This window comes from Chlorocebus sabaeus, chromosome 12, assembly GCF_047675955.1.
Source record: "Chlorocebus sabaeus isolate Y175 chromosome 12, mChlSab1.0.hap1, whole genome shotgun sequence".
Taxonomy (NCBI): Eukaryota; Metazoa; Chordata; class Mammalia; order Primates; family Cercopithecidae; genus Chlorocebus; species Chlorocebus sabaeus.
The window spans coordinates 114,123,785-114,149,441 of record NC_132915.1 but is presented as its reverse complement, the minus strand read 5'-3'; the positions used below and the strand labels follow the sequence as shown (position 1 = coordinate 114,149,441).

Below are 25,657 nucleotides of genomic sequence, written 5' to 3'. Positions count from 1 at the left end.
ACAGCCAGACAGGCCACACTCTCTGTTCACAGGCTGTGGGCTGGAGGACAGTGGAGGGACCTGCCTCAGTGGCTCCAGACCCACCTAACAAACCTGAAAAGCAAAATCCAATATGATCTGACGGGTTTCAAGTGACTTGGCTGAGTTCCAGAACAAAGTTCAAGAACATTTACAGGAAGAAGAGTCCCTAGCACTATACAAGTTTTGTAAAACCCACCCACATCCTGGCATTGGCTACAGGTTACCAGACATGCAAAGGAGCAGGAAACATGACCCACAGTGGGGAGGAAAAACCCAGTCAATCAAAAAATCCGGCTTTTGCTCAGATGCTGGATTAGCAAACAAGGTCATTAAAGCCATTGGTGGGCCAGATGTGGTGGCTCACACCTGTAATCCCAGCATTTTGGGAGGCAGAGGCAGGTAGATCACCTGAGGTCAGAAGTTTGAGACCAGACTGGGCAACATGGTGAAACCCCGTCTCTACTAAAACTACAAAACTTAGCCAGGCGTGGTGGTGTGTGCCTGTAATCCCAGCTACTCGGGAGGCTGAGGCAGGAGAATCGCTTGAACACGGGAGGCAAAGGTTACAGTGAGCCAAGATTGCGCCACTGCACTCCAGCCTGGGAAAAAGAGACTCTGTCTTAAATAAATAAATAAGTAAGTAAGTAAGTAAATAAAGCCATTGGTATAACTGTATTCTATAGGTTCGAAAATTAAGTAGAAACATGTTAGGAAATGTTTGAAAGACTCCAACAGAACATTTAGAGCTGAAAACGACAATGCCTGGAATGTAAGCACACAAACTGGATGAGCTCAACAGCATCACGTGCAGAAGAAAAGATGAGTGAACTGGAAGACAAACCAACAAAAACCCGCTCAACTGAAACACAGCGTGAAAAAACAATAATTTTTAAAAATTGAAGAGAGCACCAGTGAGCTGTGGAACCACTCTGAGAACTCCTACATACACAGCTGGAATACTGGAAAGCACGGTGGGCAGAAAACATTATTTGAAGAAATAATGACTGAAAAATTTCCAAATTTGTCAAAAACCCTAAATCCACAAATCCAAGAAGCTCAATGAACCCTAAGTGCACACACACAAAATAACACCAAGGCACACCAGTAATCAAATTGCTTTACAGACAAACTAAGGCTTAGAGGAAAATCCAATTGCTAAAACCAAGAGATACAGAAAAAAAATTCTAAAAGCAGCCATATAAAAAAGACACGTTATACACAGAGAAATAACCATGTGCTGGCAGTGGATTTCTCACTGGGAACACTGCGGGTGAGGACCCAGGGAAACCGTCATTTAAAGCATTGGAAGAAATAACTATGCATCCAGAATTGTAAGAATGTCTTTCAAAAATGAAAGCAAAATAAGGACTTTCCAGGCATTAAAGAGCTGCAAGAGGGCTGGGCGCAGTGGCTTACACCTGTAATCCCAGCACTTTGGGAGTCCGAGGCCAGCAGATCACGAGGTCAGGAGTTTGAGACCAACCTGGCCAACATGGTGAAACCCATCTCCACTAAAAACACAAAAATTTCCCAGGCATTGTGGCCAGTGCCTGTAATCCCAGCTACTCAGGAGGCTGAGGGAGGAAAATCACTTGAAACTGGAAGAAGGTGGTTGCAGTGAGCCGAGATTGCACCACTGCACTCCAGCCTGGGCAAAAAAGTGAAACTCTGTCTCAAAAAAAAAAAAAAAAAAAAAAAGCTGCAAGAGCTCACCACAAGCAGACCAACACCACAGGAAAGGTAAAGGGATTGAGGCTGGCGGAAAGGAACCAACATCAGGAGCACAAGCCCACCAAGGTGGAGAAGCTTGGCGGGAGAGACCACTCGGCTGGACGCGCTGCCTCACATCTGCAATCCCAGCACTGTGGGAGGTCAAAGCGGGCAGATCACCTAAGGTCGGGAGGTTGAAACCAGCCTGGCCAACATGGTGAAATCTCTGTCTCTAATAAAAATATAAAAATTAGCCAGGCGTGGTGCCATGTGCCTGTAATCCCAGCTACTTGGGAGGCTGAGGCAGGAAAATCGATTGAACCAGAGAGGTGGAGGCTGCAGTGAGCTATTGCATCACTGCACTCCAGGCTGGGTGACAGGGTGAGAGGCTCTGTCTCCAAAAAAAAAAAAAAAAAAAAAAAAAAAAAAAAAAAAAAAAAGACCAGGCCAGGTGCAGTGGCTCACACCTGTAATCCCAGCACTATGGGAGGCCAAGATGAGTGGATCATGAGGTCAGGAGTTCGAGACCAGCCTGACCAACATGGTGAAACCCCATCTCTACTAAAAATACAAAAATTAGCCAGGCGTGGTGGCGGGCGCCTGTAATCCCAGCTACTCAGGAGGCCAAGGCATGAGAATTGCTCGAACCCGGGACACGGAGGTTACAGTGAGCCGAGATTGTGCCACTGTACTCCAGCCTGGGCAACAGAGTGAGACTCCATTAAAAAAAAAAAAAACAAACTAATGGCTGTTTAAACAGAATAACCATATGGCTATTATGGTGTTCAGAACATATAGATATTTTATATATATATATATATGTATGTATGTAAAATGTAGAAGAATAGCAGTATCAAGTTTGGGAGAAGAAAAATGATTTCGCAAGACCTACTGTAAAACTACATCAGTCAAGCAAGGACAGTACTTGCCTAAAGGCAAATATGCAGATCAATGCATCAAAAGAGAGGGTCCTGGAGCTGACACACACATGTGGATGACTGACTTTACACACATGTGGACCACTGACTCTGACATGTGGATGACTGGCTCACACATACAGACGACTGATACACATGCGGACGACTGACATGGATGACCAACTCACACATGTGGATGACAGACTCACACACATGCAGATGACTGACTCATACATGCAGATGACTGACCCTCACATGTAGACAAATGGCACACATGTGGACACATGTGGATGACTGACAGACACGCAGATAACTGACTCACTCGTGGATGACTGACACATGGATGACTCACACATGCAGACGACTGACACATGCAGATGATGGACTCACACATGCGGATGACAGGCTCACACACACACAGCTGACTCACACATGCAGACTGACTCTCACATGTGGATGACAGACAGACATGGGGACTGACACATGTGGACGACTGACAGACATACAGATGGCTGACTCACACATGGACAACTGACACAAGTGGACTCACACATGCAGATGACTGACTCACACATGGATGACTGACACATGCAAACGACTGACACACGTGGACTGACACATGGATGACTGACTCACACGTGCAGATGACTGGCCTTTGGCAATGGTACAGTCAATTCTATGTAGAAAGAATGGTTTTCTCAACAAATGGCACTGAACTAGGCATCCACAAGCGAAAAAAAAAAAAAAGGTTCAATCTATACCTCACACCATATACAAAAGTCAACTATAACAAAACGTAGACCTAAATGGAAACCCCCAAACCATAAAACTCGTATAAGGAAATGTGGGAGAATATCTTTGGGTTCTCAGATTAGGCAATGATTTCTTAAACAGAATGCCAAAACAGGATCCAGTTAAAAAAAAAAAAAAAGAAAAACGCTGATAAACCAAACTTTATAAAAACTTTTAAAATTCTACACTTCCAAAGACAGATCTGTAAACCATATATCTGATAAAGGACTTATATCCAGAACATAAACTCTTAAACCTCCAGAATTAAAAAAAATACCTGATAATAAGCAAGAAAAAGATTTGAACAGACCCTTCATTAAAGAAGATATATGGATCGTAAATAAGCCCATAAAAAGATGCTTAACGTCAACTGTCATTAGAGAAATGAAAATGAAATGACTGAAAACTAAAACCACAACAACAGATCACTAACACACCTACCAAAATGGATAAAATTTAAAGACTGACCATGCTACGTGTTGGGAAGGATGCGGAGGAACCAGGACTCTCTGATATGGGTTGGCCTTGTGTCCCCACCCAAATCTCGTCTTGAATTGTAATCCCCATGTGTCAAGGGAGGGACCTGACTGGATTATGGGCGTGGGTCCCCATGCTGTTCTCATGTGAGTTCTCATAACAGCTGGTTTTAAAGTGTGGTACAAGGCTCCTCAATCTCTCTCTTGCCACCACGGAAGACGTGCTTTACTTCTCCTTGCCTTCTGCCATGATTGTTAAGTTTCCCGAGACCACCCCGCGCCAGCCATGCTGAACTGTGAGTCAATTAAACCTCTTTTGTTTATAAATTCCACAGTCTTAGGTAGAACCCTGATAGCAGTGTGAGAATGGAGGAATGCACCGTCACACACTAGAGATGGTACCATCACTTGGAAAGCAGTCTGGCAGGCTTTGTTTTTTTGGAGACAGGCTAGGCAGTGGTGCGATCTCAGCTCACTGCAGCCTTGACCTCCTGGGCTCAAGCGATCCTCCCCTCTTAGCCTCCCGAGTAGCTGGACCACAGGTGTGTGTCACCATGCCCGGCTACTGGCAGTCTCTGCAAATGTTAAACATACACACCTATCCTATGATCTAACCATTCTACTCCCAGGGATTTAATCAAGAGAAATTAAGGCATGAGTATCCACAGCACCTCTCTTAGTAACAACCAAAAATCAGAAACAACCTAAATGCCCACTGACAGGTGAAGGGTAAACAGACACATTCACATAACGGGCACTTCAGGCAACGAAAATGGGGATCTTGGCTTAAAGATGCAAGGGAAAGGCGCCCATGGTGAGAGCCCTTTTCTATAAAACTGAGACACGCAGATAGCAGAAAACCCAGCAATGGGTGGCAGGGGTGGGCTGGGCACGGCTGTGAAGTGCGGAGGAATCACCTGAAGCTAGATCATCAGGGCATGAGGGAGGACCGGGCTCGCTCTTCCGACAGCAGTGATGGCTTCTGGGTGAAAATCCACCCGAGTGTGTACTTTGAGTATATGCAGCCTACCTATTATACAGCAATACAGTAGTTACATTAATGAAGTGTTTCATTCTATAAATAACAAACTTGAAATTTAATCAATGCTTCCATTCCGGGGAAACAGCCACCAGCATCAGGGAGCTAACAGCTCTGACACCTGGACAGGCTGCAAGCTGCCCAGGCACGCAGGTCAACCAGCCACACTAGGGTTGCCTTGCCTGCCACACAGTCTCTGGGGGTGGTAGGTGAGGCGGCCCCACCTGGGGGTGGCCTCTGCCTTGTCCTCTGCCTTTGCTTCCCTCCTCTCTTCCTCCAAGGTACCCGCCACAGCCTTCCGCTGGCTCAGGGCTCCTCTGCCTCTGCTTCCCTCTTCTCTTCCTTCTGCCGGCTCAGGGCTCCTCTCACCATCGTGCTGCTGTCCTAACCCCCAGCAGGAAAGAACTCCGGTGGAATGAGGTAGAAACCCCCCAGACACAGTCACGGAAGCCTGCAGCCCACGGAGGAGGCACCGCGGCTCAGGACCAGTCACTCCGGAGAGGCCTGTGTGCCTGCAGGGAGGCGGAGGGTGCTCACAGCCAGTGGACCACAGCGGGGTCTGCTCACATGCAGGGAGGGTTCCAAATGCAGACCCCCCCGTGCCAACAATGAATGGCAAGTGCCCGTGCCCACGCTGTTCTCAGGCTCTGAGAGGCAGTGTCAACCCTTCCTCCTCAGACGCCAGGCTTCAGCACACTGGAGATTTAATAGTGTGCTTTTAGAAATCTTTCTCTGTGTCAAATCTTCTTTCTTATGATCAACTTAATGAGTTTATTTGTGGCTGGACTTCCCATTTATGGCTTCTGGAGCCCGTCTGTGAAGGTGGACACAGCTCTGTGGGCTGCAGCATGTCTATGCCCGTCGTGGGAGGTGACCAGAGGACTCCCCTCGTCCCTCGCTGTCGTGCCCATTGCCATGCCCAGCCCCCTGGCAGCCCCACTGGTTCTGTGGGTCCCTGAAGACCTTCTAGTGAACAACCTTTTGAGTTAATCAGTCACCTGCTGCCACTCTCAGGCTGAAGGAGCCACCCCAGAACTGGGGAGTCCTCTTATCTCAGCTCCAAACTCTATTTTCTGAGCAAACAAAAGGGCCTTACAAAACTGTCACTGAAGCATCTTAAATCACACCCTAGAAAACCGTGGTGCGATAAACGATTCACTTCTCTTTCCTCTGTTTCAAAGAGAGAGCCAGGGGCCGGGCGCGGTGGCTCATGCCTGTAATCCTGTGGGAGGATGAGGTGGGTGGATCACCTGAGGTCAGGAGTTCAAAACCAGCCTGGCCAACATGGCTAAACCCTGTCTCTACTAAAACTACAAAAATTGGCCAGATGTGGTGGCTCACACCTGTAGTCCCAGCACTATGGGAGGCTGAGACAGGTGGATCACCTGAGGTCAGGAGTTTGAGACCAGTCTGGCCAACACAGCAAAACTCCGCCTCTACTAAAAATACAAAAATTAGCCAGGCATGGTGGTGGGCACCTATAATCCCAACTACTCCGGAGGCTGAGGCAGGAGAACTGCTTGAACCCAGGAGGCAGAGGTTGCAGTGAGCTCAGATCGCGCCACTGCACTCCAGCCTGGGTGACAGAGAGAGACTCCGTCTCAAAAACAAACAAATAAAAAATACAAAAATTAGCCAAGCACAGTGGCACACACCTGTAGTCCCAGCTACAGGGGAGGCGGAGGCATGAGAATCACTTGAACCCAGGAGGCAGAGCTTGCAGTGAGCCGAGACTGCGCCACTGCACTCTAGCCTGGGTGACAAAGCGAGACTGCATCCAAAAAAAAAAACAAAAAACAAAAAACAGAGAGAGAGCCAGAGGTGTTGTGGCACCCACACAAGGTCAGCAGCCTCAGGCCCAAGCACGGCACCATGAGGCAGCAGGAGGCACAGCAGGGCAGGCAGCGCCCTCTGAACCCGCAGGTCCCTCGAGGGTGGCCTCTGCTGGGACCTCACACCCCCTATCTGCCTCCGGCACAGGACAGCCACAGCTAAGCGCCGGGCCGATGCTGCCACAGGAAGAGGTCAAAGCCGCCACCAGGTGCCAGGGTTCTGCTTTTGAGAAAAGAACCTTCTGGAGGAGGAGGTCCCCACCCCTCCAAGACACTGCTCCCGGGGAGGGTGTGATGAACTTACGTTGTCCCGGATGTTGATGTCGGAGCCCTTGGACAGCAGCAGCTTCACGAGGTCCACGTGCTTGTACTCCGTGGCCCAGATCATGGGCGTCCAGCCTCCGTCATCCTGCCAGGGAAGAGAACAAAGCGGTCATCGATCCAGAGACCGGCAACCGCCAGAGCGATGAGAACTCCCACAGCCGAGGTCTCCGCACCTCCCAGGTACCATACCCCTTGTGCAGGCATCTCACTCAGGACCTGAATGCAACCCTGAGAGGCCTCAGTTCTTCCCCAGAGCACAGCCCTAGGTAGCTCCACCAGTGCAGGACAAAGGCAGAACCAGGATTGGGCCAGGCCCAACCACCCTGCCCGACACAGCTGTCCTGTCAGGGCACCACTCACTGGGGATGCACCAACACAGCTGTGTGCACCGTGTCTAATGGCACACACAAGGGAGCTGAAACCTCGTACGCCCAGGCCAGACCCGGAGCGCACCAGCAGCCTCGGCTGGCGGGAAGCCTGGGCTGCAGCAGGCTCTGCTCCTCCTTCAGCCTCCAATGGTGGCTGCATGCAGGAGAGCCAGGGACCCTATCAGAGCAGCAGCTGGGAACTGTGGGCAGGAGATGGATAGGCAGACGGAGGCTGACCCCCTGCTTCCTCCTGGGCAGGGAGCAGAAAGCCCACCAGGCTGACTTGCTCTCTGGCTCCCGTCACTCCTGAGTCCAGTCAGGGGGCCTGGGCAATTTTCTTTAAGCCAGAAAAAGGCAACTTTACTGAAAATGAGGGTCCTGTGGCCAATTCCCACTCTGAAGGCAGAAGACTCGGCCTCTTCCCCAGCACCCCTCAAAGGACCTGCACATCCCACTGTCACAAACACAGCAGTCTCCACGATTAAAGCTACATCTCCCCTGCAGTTGTCAGCCTGTACATCCTGCTGTCATAGACACAGCAGCCTCCAGGATTAAAGCTACATCTCCCCTGCGGTCGACGGTCAGCACCACCACAGGCACTGGGAACACAGCAGGGACGCAGAGCACAGCCTCCCGGAGCCCAGCCCCGTGCTCAATGGATGAGGGTACAACGTCAGAGAGAAGAGGTCAGGGGATGCTTCAGATGCAGTGAACAGGCAGGGGCTCTGGCCTCTGGATGCTCAGGGCAAAGGCAAGAGTAAGAGGCGCTGCTGCTTCTGGCCCATGGGGACGTTGCCATGGCCAAGAGGGCACAGAAGATGGCTGTCAACAACTGGGTGGGCAACCACTGGGCTAAAAAGACTTGGACCAAGCCTCCTGAAGAAAGGAGTGAGAGACAGTGCGAGGATGGCACTTATCCCAGAGCTGCGAGTCCATGCAGGAGGGACCCCCAGTGTGTGCTGAGCAGCCTCAAAGCCTGCCCTCCTTTGGTCTCCCCAGTCATTCACTCGTGAGGCAGGTGCCCACTGTGTGTGAGGCACTGCTGATCAGCACACATGCACGGCAAACCCTGCCCCGTGGCGCCGGCTGTGGGATAGAGATGGACAGTGAGCACGGCAAACCCTGCCCCATGGCGCTGGCTGTGGGATAGAGATGGACAGTGAGCACGGCAAACCCTGCCCCGTGGCGCTGGCTGTGGGGGAGAGACAGACAGTGAGTAGGAAGGAAGATGGGTGCCGTGGAGGAAGGCCAGTGACACCTCCCTCAAATGGTGACATCTAGACACAGCTGATGGAGAGCAAGGGAGGAGCCTCCAGCCAGACACAGTGCAGAGGCTGCCCTGGTGTGTGGGCATCTGGTGTGGCTGCCCATAGCAGGCCAGGGCAGAAGAGGACAGGGAGGGGACAAGACGTTCCAGGGCCCAAGGGCTTGAGCTAGCCCTGTGCGTGGAAAGGGACGCCGTGGAGGGTCCCAGCTGGCTGTGTGTGTGGAAGAGGAAGCTGTGAAGGGTCCGAGCTGGCCCGGTGTGTGGAAGAGGATGCTGGAAGGCCTGAGCTGGCTCTCTGCATGGGAGGGGACGCCGTGGAGAACGGGGATGGGACCAGGAGCTGCAGAACAGTGACTTTCCCTGGCCAGTCCGCACGGTGTGCTGCTAAGGGGAGGGGGTGGCTGTACCTGACAGTTGACGTCCATCTGTCCATTTGAAAGCAGGTACTGGACCACTTCGTAGTGGCCTTTCTTGGCAGCCAGGTGCAAACACGTAGAGCCCTCTGCGTCCTGCAACAGAAACGCTGCTTAGTCAGGAATCCACACCTGTGATCCTGGTGTGCCAGCCCTGAGCATGGGATCCAGGAGAACCTGGTGCCCACCATGGGGGTGGGGTCCTGTCCTGCTCAAATGACAAGGAGACCCAGGCTGAGGCCACGGGGCCATTTCCCAAGGAAACAGCCGAGGTCCGAGCGCTGTGTGCGGCCCCCTGTGGCCCCGTGAGTGGCCGGTCGCCTGGCACAGTGAAGACAGTGTGAATGATTCAGTGATAGTTGTCCATGTACCACAGAACTTAAAATAATAGATGGCAAAAAGTAGGACACAAAGAGGACCAGGCCCACCCCGTGGCCCCAGAAACGCCATAGGCTCTGCCCCTCCTCTTGCTTCCTTTACTTCTGGGCATGACTTTTTTTTTTTCTTTTTCTCCTTTTTGAGACAGGGTCTTGCTGTATTGCCCAGGCTGGAGTGCAGTGGTGCGATCACAGCTCACTGCAGCCTCTGACTCCCATGCCCAAGTGATCCTCCTGCCTCAGCCTCCCACGTAGCTGGGACTACAGGTGTGCACCGCCATGCCTGGCTAATGTATTTTTTTTCTTTTCTAGAGACAGGGTCTTGCTATACTGCCTAGGCTATTTCTGAACTCCCGGCTCCAAGCGATCCTCCCACCTTGGTCGGGGAGTCACAGGCATCATAACTGGGATTACAGGCGTGAGCCACCATGCCCAGCTTGGGAACACCTTCTCATTTCCTTTCAGCTCTGTTTCCCCGAGGAGACAAAATAGATCACACTGATCAAACCATCTCAAAGGAAAAAAAAGACATGCAAGGTTGGAGGTCAGACCCAGGAAGCTCCAGAAGAGGCGGGGGAGCCGGTGCCACCGCACCCAGCGCCATCCACGCGCCTTACACGGGCTCCTCGCACAGGCCCGCGGACGTGCCCCACCACCTTCTCCCTTAGGAGTGTGCTTTGCTTTACTCCCCTGTTCCTGTCTCCGTGTAACCACGTTCCTTCATTACCTTTCTCCCCTTATCTCGGTGGAGTCAGTGCAGCAGTCCTAGAGTTTCACAGGCACCACTGCACACACTGCTCACCCAGCTGGTGCTAAATCAGCATGCTCACCTTCCTCAAGGAAAGCCAGCACACCCGATTCCCACACGGCTGGTGTTCAAAACTGTAATTTTATCATGAATACAAAACAGTGCATGGTTGTTAAAAGGTCTGCCTTCATTTTCAAGTGTCTTTAATCGCTGGAATAGTGCAGCTGACAATCCCCTAACTGCTGGAAGACTGCCACAGCGTTCAGGACAGAAGCAGGTGCACCTGGCAGAGACCCTGGGCAAGCATTTCCGAATCAGGCAGGTAAGAGACACCAGCAAAGGGAGCTTAGTGAAGGAGGCCAGCTGTCACGAGAGCGAGACACTGGGCAGGGCTGGGAGCAGCAGAGTGGGGGTTGACAGGATTGAGAGTCAGCCAAGGGAACCCCGTGGGAACAGACATGAAGGTGGCAAGGAGCGGGGCTGCCGATAAGGAAAGGTTTCTGTTGGGTTCAGTGACAGTGGCTAGCTGTGAGGTCTGCAGGCACACAAACAGAAGCTCAAGACACTGGAACCCACCCCCACCCAAGGGACACCCCACACAGCGCCGGTCTGGTTTCTTCTCCTGCCTCCTCCCCAGAGGTCATCACTATCCTGAAATCGTTACTCATCGTGCCCATGGATCTCGATACCTTTACTATGTATATCCACAAATGATGTTTTTACACCCTTTTAAATTCTCTAGATCACAGTGTATATCATCTGCAGACACATCACAGACCCTACCGATGTGAGGCCCTGCTCACCGGGCAGCCTGCAGTCCCCGCACCTCAAAGGTAAGGACCCTGCCTGCTGCTCTATGTCCTGCCCCTGCCAGTCTTTTCTACGCGTTACGTTTGTATGGAATTCAGTGACTGTTTAAGGTGGCCCCTCAGTCCTGTGTTTTCACCTGCTTGTTGGTCATATGCATGTATTTCCTCTTCTGGGAACTGCACACTTATGTTCTTTGCCCATTTTTCTGTGTGGTTTAATTTCATTTGTAGTTCTTTATTTTTTTATTTTTATTTTTTTTTTGAGACAGAGTCTCGCTCTGTCGCCCAGGCTGGAGTGCAGTGGCATGATCTCAGCTCACTGCAAAATCTGCCTCCGGGGCTCAGGCCATTCTCCTGCCTCAGCCTCCCTAGTAGCTGGGGCTACAGGTGCCCGCCACCATGCCCAGCTAATTTTTTGCATTTCTAGTAGAGACGGGGCTTCACCATGTTAGCCAGGGTGGTCTCCATCTCCCGACCTCGTGATTCACTCACCTCAGCCTCCCAAAGTGCTGGGATTACAGGCGTGAGCCACCGCGCCTGGCCTCATTTGTAGTTCTTTATATTTTTGGATATTAATCTTTGGCCAGTGCATTGCAAAATCTTCCCCCAGTGTTTAGACTGTCTGTTCATGTCCTTTGTGGCATCTTTTTGAAGAGAAATTCTTAAATTTTAATGCACTTAACTTTGTCATTTTTGTGCTTTTTGTGTCTTAGAAGACGCTTCCCTGTGCTGGAATCACAAAGACGGCCTCTGTGGTCTTCCAGGCTTCGTAATTTGCCGCGCCTGGGAGTCACCGGCTTGCCACGCGCATGTGCACTTCTCCAGTCTCTCCAGCCTGGCTGGGGTCTTTGCGTTGGAAGCAGGAGCACTGCAGGAAGGCACGGCTGGTTCTAGCTTTCTATGTCATCAGACAAACCTCTGCCTTTTAAGACGACAGTGAGTCTGCAGCGTAACTACTGACAGGGTGAGGCTGGAGTCCATCACTCTGCTATTTGTTTTCTATTTGTCCCATACGGTTTTATTCCTGCATTTTAGTTGCACAATTTTTCAGTATTACATTTTATTTCCTCTACTAGTTTTTTTTCCTGAAAAGCTATATTTGTTTTATTTTCTTGGTACTTTCTCCGGGGATTACAATATTCGTCTTTATTGGTCTTCTTAAATTAATATTGTACCACCTCCCACAATAAAATACCTTCACAACAGTGGGATTCCACTTTCACACTGCCCTCCTTTGGGTACTTACTATCCTGTATTTCACAGCAGGTCTTCAATAGTATCGTTTCACTCAGCATTGTTTTGTTATAACATTGATGAGGTTAAAAGTAAACAAACAAACAAAAACCATTCCCAGCCGGGCCACTGTCTGTGGAGTTTGCAGCTCCTCCCCGTGTCTGTGTGGGTTTCCTCTGGCCCAGGCTGCTTCCCGCCAGGTGACCTGAGTTGCCAGGACAGGCTCTGTCCACTCACAACCCTGACCTGGAATAACTGGATAAACATTTATCTTGTCTGTATTAATCTTTCTTAAATGTCTGTACAGCTCACATGTATTTCAGTGTTTAATGTTAGAAATACCTTGGTCTTGATTTAGAAGCTTGCTAATGTTTTTGTGACCAGGAATATGGCACAAGAACTTTGCTCTTGTTTAGATCAGTCTGTGGTAAATTGGTGTCAACGCTTGAAGAAGTCACATGTTCTAAGGACCTGTCAACAGTGTTGAGTGAAGACTTACTGTGCTTCCAAACGTGTATAAACTCCACCTTATGACATTATTGGAGTTTAAATGACCTCTCACATTTAGGAAATTCAAATATGAAAAATGTCTTCATATCCACCATCCAGGGTTCCTCATTCATTCCCAAAGGGCTAAGTTTTCCTCCTGGAAGCTTCAGGATTCCAAGCAAGCTTATCTGCCTTTTGCTGTTTTTACCCGAACATGTTTGATTTCACCACCATTCTCCGAAGGACACTTTTACTGGAGGTAGGATTCTGGGGTCACATTTTTTTGGCTTTGCTTCTTTCAGCACAATAAAAACTGCCTCCATGGTTTCAGATAAGAAGTCAGCGATATTTCATGACGTTGTCTGTCTAGATGTCATGTGCTGTTTTTCTCTAGCTTTTTTTTCTTAGAGATGGGGTTTCACTCTGGCACCCAGGCTAGAGTGCAGTGGCGCTAATCCAGCTCACTGTAGCCTCAAACTCCTGGGCTCAAGCGATGCTCCTGCCTCAGCCTCCCAAGGCGCTATGACTACAGGCACATGCCACCACGCCCAGCTAATTTTTCATTTCTTATCAAGATGGGGTCTCACCTGTGTTGTCCAGGCTGATCTCAAACTCCTCACCTCAAGCCATCCTTCTGCCTCAGCCTCCCAAAGCACTAGCATTACAGAAGCAAGCCACTGAACCTGCCCAATTGTTTACCTATTTTGATCTAGCAATTCTACTGCCAGAAATCTGTCCTAAAGAAGCCAAATGTGCAAATATTTAACTACAAAAATGTTTCCTGAAGCACTGTTTATAATAAAAATTGAAAATAAGATAAATATTAAATATTCAAATTTGACTAATGATAAAATTGTATCATAAATGGATAGTCATTTAGGTAATGTTTCACAGAATAATATTTAATAACAGAAAACAAAGTTTAATGTGCTATGAGGCAGGAGTTGAACTACTATGAGGAGTGTGATCACTTTTTTGGTGGAAAAAATGTGTATTAGTATGAAAGACTAAGAATTTAAATGTGGTTATAATATATAACAAAATTTGCCATTTTAAACATTTTGTGCAGTTTTGTGGCATTAAACACATTCACAATCACCACTATTTCCAAAGCTTTTTTATTACCCCAAAACAAAGCTCTACAATCATGAGGCAAAACACCATTCCCCAGCCCCATGGAATCGCCAGTCTACTTTCTGTCTCCATGAATCCCGCTACTCTAGATGACTTCTATCTATCGGTCACGTCGTACAGGATTTGTCCTTGGGTCTGGCTTCTTTCCTGCAGCAGAATGTCCTCAAGGTCCATCTGTGCTGTTCATATGTCAGAATTTCATTCTATGACTGAGTAACATCCCATCGTGTGGATGGACCAAACGCGCTGACGCAGGCATCTGCTGAGACATCTGGGTTGTTTCTGTCCTTCAGCTACTGTGAACAATGCGGCAGGAACCATGTTGTATGAAGATCTGTCTGTGGTCCTGGTTTTCATGTCGGGGGCACGCTCTCAGGAGTGGAGTTGCTGCAGACCAGAGGGTCATCCTATGCTTAGCAACCTGAGGAACCACCACTGGCTTCCACAATGGCTGCAGCGTTTACATCCCCACCAGCAATGCGTGGGAGTCCCGACACTGCCACATCCTCTGAGGTGCGTCTCACCATAGCTCTGAGTTGGCTTCCCTGGTGGCTGGTGATGCTGGACACCTTTTCATGTGGGAACTGGCCCTTGGGGGCTTTCCTTAGAGAGACGGCTATTTAAGCCCTTTCTTTGCCCATTTCTGAACTGGTTGTTTAATTTTCTGTTGTTGAGATGTACAACCTCTTTATATATTCTGCATAAAAATCTCTTATCAGAGAATTTGCAAATACATTTCCTCATTCTGTAGGTGGTATTTTCACTCCGTTGGTAGTAATCTTTGATGTACAAAAGTTTATTTTTCTCCACTTTAAAATCTTTTATTATCTTTATAAACCCTTGTGTCGGGGGCTGACTTTCAACAGATCGCAGTGAGGGAGCTGCTCTGCCACACATGAAACCCCAACACAGACGCAGGTCACCTACAGACGGTTTAGTGCCAGGTTCCCTGCAAACGTGCGCTGCGTGATGGGCGAGGGGGTGGCTGCCTTTCCGGCTGCACATCATTTCCCAGAGCCAAATGTTTTTAATTTTAATCACGTTTATCTATTTCTTTGATTATGCTTTTGTATAGTATCCAAGAAATCGTCATCAAATCCAATGTCATAAAGCTTTCCCCTCATGTCTTTTTTCAAGAGTGTTCTGGTTTTAGCTCTTAAGTACGGGCCTTTCATCCATATCCATTTTCCATTTTCTTTTTTAAACAGAGTTTCAATCTTGTCACCCAGGTTGGAGTGCAGGGGCGTGATCTCGGCTCACTGCAACCTCCGCCTCCGCGTTCAATCGATTCTCCTACCTCAGCCTCCTAGGTAGCTGGGATTATAGGCACCCGTTACCACACCCGACTAATTTTTGTATTTTTAGTAGACGGGGTTTCACAGTGTTGGACAGACTGGTCTTGAGTTCCTGACCTCAGGTGATCCACCTGCCTCGGCCTCCCAATGTGCTGGGATTACAGGCGTGAGCCACCACGCCCAGCTGCATTTTCCATTAATTTTTGAAGAGAGTGTTAGGTGAGGATCCAAACTCACGCTTCTGGATGTGGACATCCAGCTGTCTCAGCACCATCTGTTGAAAAGAGAATCTTTTCCCCATTGAATGGTCTTTGTAACTTTGCCAAAAATCAGTGACCATATATGCAATGGTTTATTTCTGGGCTTTTTATTTTATTCCATTGGTCTCTATTTCTGCTTTTATGCCAGTCCCACACTGTTTTCACTACTGTGGCCGTATATAGTAAGTTTTGAAATCAGCAAGTGTGAGCTCTCCAACGTTTTCAAAATTGTTTGGCTTCTCTGGGTCTCTTGAGACTCTGTAGAAACTTTAGAGTTTTTTTGTATCTGTAAAAAAAAAAAGCTGTTAGCGCCGGGCACGGTGGCTCACACTCATAATCCCACCACCATGGGAGGCCGAGGCGGGCGGATCACTCAAGGTCAGGAGTTTGAGACCAGCCAGGCCAACATGGTGAAACCCCGTCTCTACTAAAAATACCAAAAATTAGCCAGGCATGGTGGCGCGTGCCTGTAATCCCAGCTACTAGCGAGGCTGAGGCAGGAGAATTGCTTGAACCTGGGAAGTGGAGGATGCAGTGGGCCGAGATCACACCACTGTACTCCAACCTGGGTGACAGAGCAAGACTGTCTCAAAAAAACAAAAAAGCTGTTAGGATTTTAGTAAGGACTCCACGGACACTACAGCCATTTTAACCACATTCAGTCTTCTCATCTGTGAACATGGGATGTCCTTCTATTTATTCAGGTCTTCTTTAATTTCTTTCAGCAACGTTTGTTAGTTTTCAACTAACAATTACGAGTCTTTTGTCTTCTTGGTTAAACTTACTCCTAAGTATTTTATTCTTTTTGATGTTACTGTAAATGAAACTTTTCTTAATTTCTTTTTTGAATACTTCATTTGAAGGATATAGAAATGCAATTGATTTTTCTTGTTAATTTTTTATCCTATTTTGCTGAATTGGTTTTATTAGCTAACAATATTTTTGTATATTCTTTAGGGCTTTCTACATATAAGAACATGTCATCTGTGAACAGAGGCAGTTTTACTTCTTCCTTTCCAATGTGAACGCCTTTGATTTCTTTTTCTTGCCTAATTGCTCTGGGCTGAAGACACAGTGAGACGATGTACTGTAAGGCAAACACCTTCCGCACAGCAAACCCCTCATTAGCACCCCTGTCTGTTATCACGCTCTATAGAGCGTGAGCGCTCACTAGTGGTTTTTAATAATAAACCGGGTAACCAAAGTGAGATGAAGGAACTATTTCTGGACAACTGGGTCAGTGTGTGAAGGCCTCAAGTCCTGGAGATGTAAGGATGTCCCTTGCTCAGCTTTCTGAGAAACGTCTACACACACACTAGGAGGGTGATTCTGACAGATGAACATACCTTGGGATCCACCAGGGCCCCGGCCTTGATGAGGTACTTCACTGCTTCCAGATGGTTGTTTTCGGCTGCTTCCATCAACGGGGTTCTCTGGTCTTCTGAGCAGGTGTCAATATTAGCGCCCGCCTAGTGAAACAACAGTTCAGGTGTATGGGAGGGCTGTGACGGTAACCACCGCCTGGGGAGAAGTGACTGACAAGCTTCTACACTCAAAAAAAGAGAGCTGTACTGTTTCGGTGACCAACAATGTCTGAGTTTTCTAAACATGTATTCAAAGACATAATTATTCTATTAGTATCAAACCTTTAAGCAGAATATTTCTGCTAGATTTCATTCCACTTCTAAGGTAATTTGATAGAAAATGTTTATAGCACAGGAGTGTGACAACACCTTTAGAAATGAGGAGGATGGTGACAACCTTCTGAAGCAGACAAAGAAGGGGAGGGAGGGGCCCCTAAGCAGAGAGGAGGCAGGAGGGAGGTGCCGGTTCACCCCGCCAGGACACACAGCACCCTCTCACTGATTTAGTACTCGCCAAAATAAATGGAAAATCCTGATTTCCAGTAGCATGCATTCCAGAACAGTTTCCATTTTTCCGAATAAACAGAGAAACGGGAAAGACCAATTAACTGGCAGGTATACATAGGGTGAAAGACCAATTAACTGGCAGGTATACATAGACTGAAAGACCAATTAATGGCAGGTATACATAGACTGAAAGACCAATTAACGGCAGGTATACACAGGTAAATTTTTCTTGGTGTGAAACTTAAGAAGCCCCCAACTTTAAAATTGGTTGTGTGCTAAAAGCAAATCAGCTGTTGGGCTGTTGAAACCTCTTCTCCATGAGGAAAACCTTCTTAGATGACAAAAACCTAGTATTTCATTTATAAAATAAACATTTATTATGAAAAAAGGTTGAAAATAGTATTATTTTTACTATTAGTAATTAAAAATCAAAAGTAGCACAATTCAATAAGGAATGTTTAAACAGCCCTAGAATGGTCTATATGGAAAATGAGGCTAATTCGTAAAGGCTAAGAGGACCAGAGGCCAGGCGCGGCGGCTCATGCCTGTCATCCCAGCACTTTGGGAGGCCAAGGCAAGTGGATCACCTGAGGTCAGGCGTTTGAGAGCAGCCTGGCCAACATGGTGAAAGCCCGTCTCTACTAAAGATACAAAAATTAGCCGGGCATGTGGCGGGCGCCTGTAATCCCAGCTACCTGACAGGCTGAGGCAGGAGAGTTGCTTGAACCCGGGAGGCAGAGGTTGCAGTGAGCCAAGATCGCACCACTGCACTCCAGCCTGAGCAACATGAGTGAACTCTGTTTTAAAAAAACACACAAAACAGAGGGGCAGTGAGAGGCCCAGGGGACTCTGACTGGAACGGGCTGGGCTTCACCGAAGAGAATACAGGGTCCACAGAGCAAGGGTCAGAGGTCAAAGGGCTGCGGCCTAGAGGCGCACAGCGGGGGCAGTGATGCAAGGCTGACCTCAAACACCAAAGCTCAAAGCCAAGGTCCGGCTGCCAGACCTGAAGGTAAAGTAGCGCCAGAAGTCTACAGCAGCTAATTTTTAACAAGCAGTAAGCTTGAAAAAACACAAAACAAGGTAGAGAGCGAGGCCTGTGCTGTGCAGAGGAGCTGTGGCTCTGCCTCCCTCAGCACACAGAGGCTGCTCCTCCAGCTCCCAAAAAATCCTGGTGAAAGAAGAAAAGGTGCGCCCTCAAGGGAGAGGCTGGCACCGAAAGCCCCTGCACCAGCACCAGGCCGGCAGCGCAGGCGGCAGCGCAGACAGACCGGAGTCTGCAAGGGCAGGAGGGGCTGACGGCTTCGGGCGGAGCGTAGGGGAGGATGGGGGTCCTTTCCCAGGAAGGAGGGCTTGGCTACGGCGGCCCATAGGATACGGGAGCCTGCCAGCTCCCCAGCGCTGAGCCTTCACAGACCCGCACCGCACCCAGGACCCGGGTAAGCAGAAGGAAATGACCCCGCCCATGAAAACACGGGACACTGAGACAAAGTCCAAGAAAGCTCTAAGAGTGGAGAGAAGCAGCGGAGAAAAGGAAGAGTCAAAGCGAGACCCCCGCGGTGGCCAACGGTGTCCAGACAGACCTGCCAGTGCCAAGAAACAGGTCCCGCCCCACATCCAGCTCCATTCTGGACCCCACACAGACGCGGAGCAGGACCTGCCTCCCACGCGCTCCCCAAACCCTCACTGCAAGCGGAGCGGCTGGCACTGACCAAGTCCCACACAGTCTGGGGCTCCAAGGCCGAAAGGGCCGCTCACCCTCCGCGAGGCTCTGACGGACGGCGCCCTTCCCAGGCTCGCGCGCACGCCCCCCCAACGGCTACCCATCGTGGTCCGCCTCCCAGGCATTGGGCCCGCAGCAACTCCCGCCTGCAGCCCAGGAGGCGCAGTGGCTCTCCCAGTCCCCGAGGGGGGAAGAGACACCTGCAGTGCGGCAATCCCCTACACCTGCAAGGCCCCCTACACTTGCAACTTCCCCACACCTGCAACCTCCCCACACCCGCAACCTCCCCACACCCGCAACCTCCCCACACCCGCAACCTCCCCACACCCGCAACCTCCCTACACCCGCAACCTCCCTACACCCGCAACCTCCCTAAACCCGCAACCTCCCTACACCTGCAACCTCCCTACACCTGCAACCTCCCTAAACCCGCAACCTCCCTACACCCGCAACCTCCCTACACCCGCAACCTCCCTACACCCGCAACCTCCCTTCACCTACAAGACCCCTACATCTGCAACCTCCCTACACCTGCATGAGCCTCATCCCGGCTGAGGCACTGGCAGAAGCGGGTGCAGGTGGAGCCTTCGCCAATGCCCTGGGCCCCCCTGCGTGTTGCATGGCCGGCTCTACCAGTCGCTCAGTCATCTGCCACCACCCAGCAATTGCTTCAGCATCCAGTCCCTGCTAGGGGACTGTGGGAAGGGGCATCCCGGCCAGGGCTGGTGCCACAGAGCAGTCCAGCTTCTGCAGGCAGGCATGGGGTTCAGTGGGGAGAAGGCAGTGCCCACCCCACCCCCGCCCTTCTCTGAGAGGCCTCTGTGGCCCCTCTGCCCCCTTCCTGGCCCGAGAGTGGAAGGGAGACTGTGCAGGGGGAGACATCGGGCCCTCGACCCTCTCCCCAGAGCCTAGGGCCTGGCCTCTCCACCTACTGCAGGGCACCTCAGTTCCTGGGGGGCTGTCCAGCGGGGGACACAGGGCCTCCCTCTGTGGGCAGCTGTCCACCTGCTACTTGCCTATCTACACTCCCAATGTGGTAATGACCCTGGCACCCCCACCCACCTCCTATCCCCAATGGCCACCGTCAACCAGCCCTGCCTACTGGGGGGTGGCCCCTGAAACCCAAGGGCCCCCAGTGCTGCTCTGGGATCTAGACGCCCTCTTCCAGGGGGTGCCACCCAACGAAAGCATCTATGATGTTTGGGTCAGTCACCCTCGGGACCTGGAGGCCCCTGGCCCAGGCTGGCTGCTCTCCTGTGAGGCTCCTAGGACAGGGGCTGCTCCTCCCTCCCGCGCCCACCCCCAGCTTGTTGACAGGGAGCCAAGGCCAGGCGGGTGTCTGCGACCCCAGCAGCCTCGAAACACCAGGCAGCAGCCTTGCTGGGAGTCCACAGTGTTTACTGGACTACCCCACGTGTGGTGTGGCTGTGGCCCAGTTGGCACAAGCCTGGTCCTGGTGAGTCACCAAGGCTGTGGGGGGCAGGGCTGAGCCTGGAATAGCCCTTCCCAGTCCCCTCTTCTCAGCCCACCACCCATCCATCCATCACCAGCTGTCACCGAGTGGTAGATGCAGCCTGGGAAGGAGGTAGCGCCTTTTCAGGAAAAGGGGTCAGGGAATCAAGACTGGACCCTACATGGTCTTGGTAGGGGCGTGGGGGAGATAACAGTAAAGGAGCTTACAACATTTTTTTTTAATGAGAGATGACGGAAGAGCAGACAGATGAAAACATGAGTGTCTGTGGTGACTTCGGGCGGGAGCATGTGGTGCCTCGCTCAGCACTCTCCAGAAACCGCACACACAGCATGAGACCCGACAGCACGAGGGACCGGGACACCAAAGGCAGCAGATGCGAGGGCAGCAGCCCCCGGAGCCGCAGCAGATGGAGGCACAGCTCCGGCCTCCACAGGCTCGAAAACATAGATCAAGTCAGTGGGGAAAAGGCCCCGGGGCGCTGGAGGCAGCTCGGACACCTAGGAGGCTCCGTGACTGACCCTCAGAGCCCCTCCCCAGTCTGGGAGCCAGAACACGGACGCCCCCAGCACGGGCAAAAGGCTGGGGTGGACTCCAGGTCGGCTGCCAGGGAAGCGCTTTCTGCACGATGGATTTCTCTTGTCTGCGCTCAAGGCAGCGGCCCCTGGCGACACGGCTACTGAGCCCTCCAAGCACAGCTCATGTGACTGAGGGTGTATCTTCACTTTTTTTTTTTTTTTTTTTGAGACAGAGTCTCGCTCCGTTGCCCAGGCTATATTGCAATGGCGCGATCTGAGCACTCTGCAAGCTGCGCCTTCTGGGTTCATGCCATTCTCCTGCCTCAGCCTCCCGAGTAGCTGGGACTACAGGCACTGCCACCGCACCCAGCTAATTTTTTGTATCTTTACTAGAGACGAGGTTTCACCGTGTTAGCCAGGATGGTCTTGATCTCCTGACCTCGTGATCCGCCCGCCTCAGCCTCCCAAAGTGCAGGGATTACAGGCATGAGCCACCGCGCCCGGCCGCATCTTCACTTTTAACACACAGCCACACATGGCCGAGTGACTGTGCTGCAGTGGGGGCAGGGAGCCCTGGGGAGACTCAAGCCAAGTGGGACCTCTGGTTCTAGGGGACCTTTTGAAGGGATGGGTGAGCATGAACCCCTCTGGTTCCAGGGGACTCTCTCGCAGGGTGAACACAAACCCCTCTCTTGTGCTGCTGCAGGAGACCTGGCTCAAAGACGTGACTGAGACCAGAGCCCAGGAGAGATGACACCATCCGGCCAAGACCAGAGCCTGAGGGAGATGACGCCACGCGGCCAAGACCGGAGCCTGAGGGAGATGACACCACATGGCCAAGACCGGAGCCTGAGGGAGATGACACCACGTGGCCAAGACCGGAGCCTGAGGGAGATGACGCCACACGGCCAAGACCGGAGCCTGAGGGAGATGACGCCACGTGGCCAAGACCGGAGCCTGAGGGAGACGACACCACGTGGCCAAGACCGGAGCCTGAGGGAGACGACACCACGTGGCCAAGACCGGAGCCTGAGGGAGAGGACGCCACGCGGCCAAGACCGGAGCCTGAGGGAGAGGACGCCACAGGCCCTCACTGGTGTGGCCAGAGCCTGCCCAAAGAGTGGGTGTGAGATGTGAGACACCCCTGCAAATGCTGAACCCCTGGGAAACAGCACCCTTGGATTCAGGGCAAACTAGAGATAAAGCCAATCGCTCTCTCCGTGGAGAATATCAGGAAAACCGCTTAGATTCTAAGGGGAAGAAAAAATAGAAATCCCTCTAAGATCAGCAACAGTAAGTTGTGCAGGGCGGGTCATCAAATTAAACATCAGGCTAGGAATTTAATCTGAAGTGGTTCCAGGCTGGTCAGACCCCGGGCACTGGATGAACAGCAGCACCAAGGGATATAACGATTCGATTTCCTCCCAATACATCATTTTATTTCACAGCACTAAACTCACAAGAAACTATAAAACAGAACGAAGAGCTCTGTGCTCCTCACGCAGCCTCCCCAAAGGTGAGTTTCAGGCAAGCACAGAGCACAGGCAGTCAGCAGGGAGCCCCGGCAGGGCTAGGCCACTCAGCCCCACGGTCATGTCCTGTTTCTACACTCCCCTGTTTTCCTGACTGACGGAAGCAGATAAAAAAGGAACTCACGCTAGACAACTCAGCATAAAGGTTAAACGCAAACAAACAGAACCCTACTGCGCGAGGCACGTGCGGGGCGGTGAGACCAAAACAGCTGCTGTTCCGGGGAGGGCACTCAGGTGTCCACCGGCTGTCCAGGGAGCCAGCAACACTGTGTCTCACGGGGGCAGGAATGCCAGGGCCATAGGAGAATGATTTGTTAACCATATGTTTACATTTTAAGGACTTTTCTGTATGCATGATGCAACCATATATATATTTTTAATTTTTTAATGTTTAAAAAAGAAAGTCAAAGAGAACACCAGTGTCTTTTAAAGGAGTGAGAAGCTAATTTCTCAAGAGGAAGACAGTGGCATCATTCCTTACATGACCTGAGGAAAACCACCAGCAACCTGGAATTCCAGGCACAGGAGGAATGTCTTCAAGAAGCCTCCACAGCCAGCGGTGGGCATGGTGAACAGGCTCAGCACGCCCCACCCTCACGGGCCCAGCACGGCCCACATTCATGGCCTCGCCCAGCTCCTGGGGCCATCGGGGCAGCGCTCATAGAGCCCTTGTTCCCGTGGGCCCGTTCCCCCACATAGCTCTGCACACTTGTCCCCATTCAGGTCCATCCGCAACAGAACAGAATCACGCCACACCCCTCACAAGGCCTCCCAGGAGAGGAGCGGGCCTCCCAGCCGAATGCCTGGCCCTCCACCGGCATCTGCTCTCGAGCCCCACACCACCAGCTCCTGCCTCTTCCAGACCATGCTCTCTTCCTCTTTCTCAGAGCCCCAACTATGAATGTCCTGGCATCACTCCTGCCCTGAACAGCCCACCCCTCGTTCCAGCTCTGCCTGTGTCCAGAAGACCACCCCCCACTCCCTGTCCCCGGCTGCCCCAGACCTCACCCCCCCCATAAGCCTGTTCCCACCAGGTCAGCCACTTCCCTCATGGTCTCACCATGAAACACGGCCCACGTGACTCGTCTCGAGGCCACCCCAGTGCCTCTGAATCCTTTCCTGCTTCTCCCTGACATACCGAGCAACCTCCGCAGCTCCTCCTGCACGGAGCTGGCCCCAGTGCCTACCTCAGCTCAGCCCATCTCACAACACACTTTCCTCTCAGCCTCCAGGAGCCCCCCACCAACCGCTGGCTTACTGGACCCCAGTTCACCTCAGCTGCTCCCTCCCTCACCCCCTGCTGAGGCTTGGCTCCCCCATCTCCATCTCATTCAGTCCTGACCTTGGTAGGTCAAGTCTGCAAGTGAGACTGAGAGGAACTACTGGGGCAAAAAGTGGAAAGTTTGTAACTTCCAGACTAACAGAGAGAAGAGAAATGGCACAATCAAAATAAAAATCAATTCAAAAGACAGCAAGAAGAACGACCAAAAAGTACTGGCTTCAAAAGGCTGGCACTCTGGTCTGAAGGCGATTTATTTATTGAGGTTGGGGGCCCCAATGAGGTTGGGAGGCCAGGCCTTTAAGAGGCGATGAGGCTGCGAAGATGGAACCACGCCTTTCTGAAAGGCAGGGTCAGCCCCCAGGAATGGACCTGCTCCCGTGTGGGCAGCCTGGTCCGCAGCAAGGCTGTGCTGGAGCGTCTCCCTCTTGGCGGGTTCCTGGCTGTGTTCAGGCACAGCTCAAGGGCCTCACCAGAAGTCACCAGAGGCAGCCCCTCGACCTTGGGCTTCCCAGCCTACAGAACTGTGAGAAATAAATTTATTTTCTTTTTTTTTTTTTTTTTTTTTTTTTTGAGACGGAGTCTTGCTCTGTATCCCGGGCTGGACTGCAGTGGCCGGATCTCAGCTCACTGCAAGCTCCGCCTCCCGGGTTTACGCCATTCTCCTGCCTCAGCCTCCCGAGTAGCTGGGACTACAGGCGCCCGCCACCTCGCCCGGCTAGTTTTTTGTATTTTTAGTAGAGACGGGGTTTCACCGTGTTAGCCAGGATGGTCTTGATCTCCTGACCTCGTGATCCGCCCGTCTCGGCCTCCCAAAGTGCTGGGATTACAGGCTTGAGCCACCGCGCCCGGCCAAATTTATTTTCTTTACAAATGACTCGGTCTCAAGTATTCTGTTACAGCAAGAGAAAATGGACTGAGACAGCTAGAAATTAAAACTACAATATAAGACATTACGTATAAAGGACTAAAAGTTCCTATTAAAATACCAACATGGTTAGACTAAATTTATAAAAATCAAGTTCTATGTTTAAAACACATATATCCAAAAACGAGGGGAAAAGGTCAGAAAAAAAGGAGGGAAAAATCATTCCAGATAAATAGTAACAAAACACCATCAGTTACGACTCCGGAAACGGGGGACAGACTGAGGCAGCTGCACAGCAGGTGGGTGTGAGCACAGCAGACGGCGCGCCCCGTCACTCTCTCCTTCCTGGCCCTAAGAAAGGCAGAGACAGGTGCGGTCTGAGGGGACAGGTCCATCCCAGACAGTGGGGCCCAGGGGCCCCAACAAAACAGCCAGGCCTGCAGATCACCCTGCAGCTGACAGCCCTCGGCAAGCAAGAGCTACCACCGGCTTTTTAGTAGTTTACTTTAAATATAAACAGGAATCACTGGGCATTTGAGGAAAACCTTTAGATAAAAAAACTAAAACAGAGCAGCATAAAACTTATAACCATAATATCAACAGAGAACTAAGGGAAGAACAAGAGCCTACTGAAAGAGGAACTATCCGAGAGCAGAAAGGAATTCTTGGGATTTGAAAATGTGACCACACACGTTAAAAATCCCCCAGGAGCTCGAAGCTAAAGGTGAGAATGCTGCCTAGAAGGCAGAACCAAAAGACAAGAAAACAGACCACGGCATAAAATTGGTCCAGAAGGTTCCACGCCTGAGTTACGAGAGCCCCAGGACAGAGCTGAGACAGGTAGAGGACCCGGGCACAGAAGTCACACAGGAAATCCTCCTGGAACTGACA

General features: G+C 51.0%; 1 protein-coding gene and 1 pseudogene across 9 annotated transcripts in view; one reads left to right on the top strand and one right to left on the bottom strand.

Annotated features, from left to right (window-relative positions):
- EHMT1 (euchromatic histone lysine methyltransferase 1) overlaps positions 1–25,657 on the bottom strand; it is a 224,485-nt gene that overhangs the window by 26,683 nt on the left and 172,145 nt on the right. For all 9 annotated transcript variants that reach the window (XM_073022135.1, XM_073022141.1, XM_073022138.1 and 6 more), the window contains 3 exons: positions 16,851–16,973; positions 9,154–9,255; positions 7,092–7,196 (listed from right to left, as the gene is read on the bottom strand). In XM_073022135.1, the coding sequence (XP_072878236.1) occupies positions 7,092–7,196; positions 9,154–9,255; positions 16,851–16,973 (330 nt within the window). The remainder of the gene's footprint in view (positions 1–7,091; positions 7,197–9,153; positions 9,256–16,850; positions 16,974–25,657) is intronic.
- LOC140713027 (forkhead box protein H1-like) lies at positions 18,913–21,280 on the top strand (annotated as a pseudogene).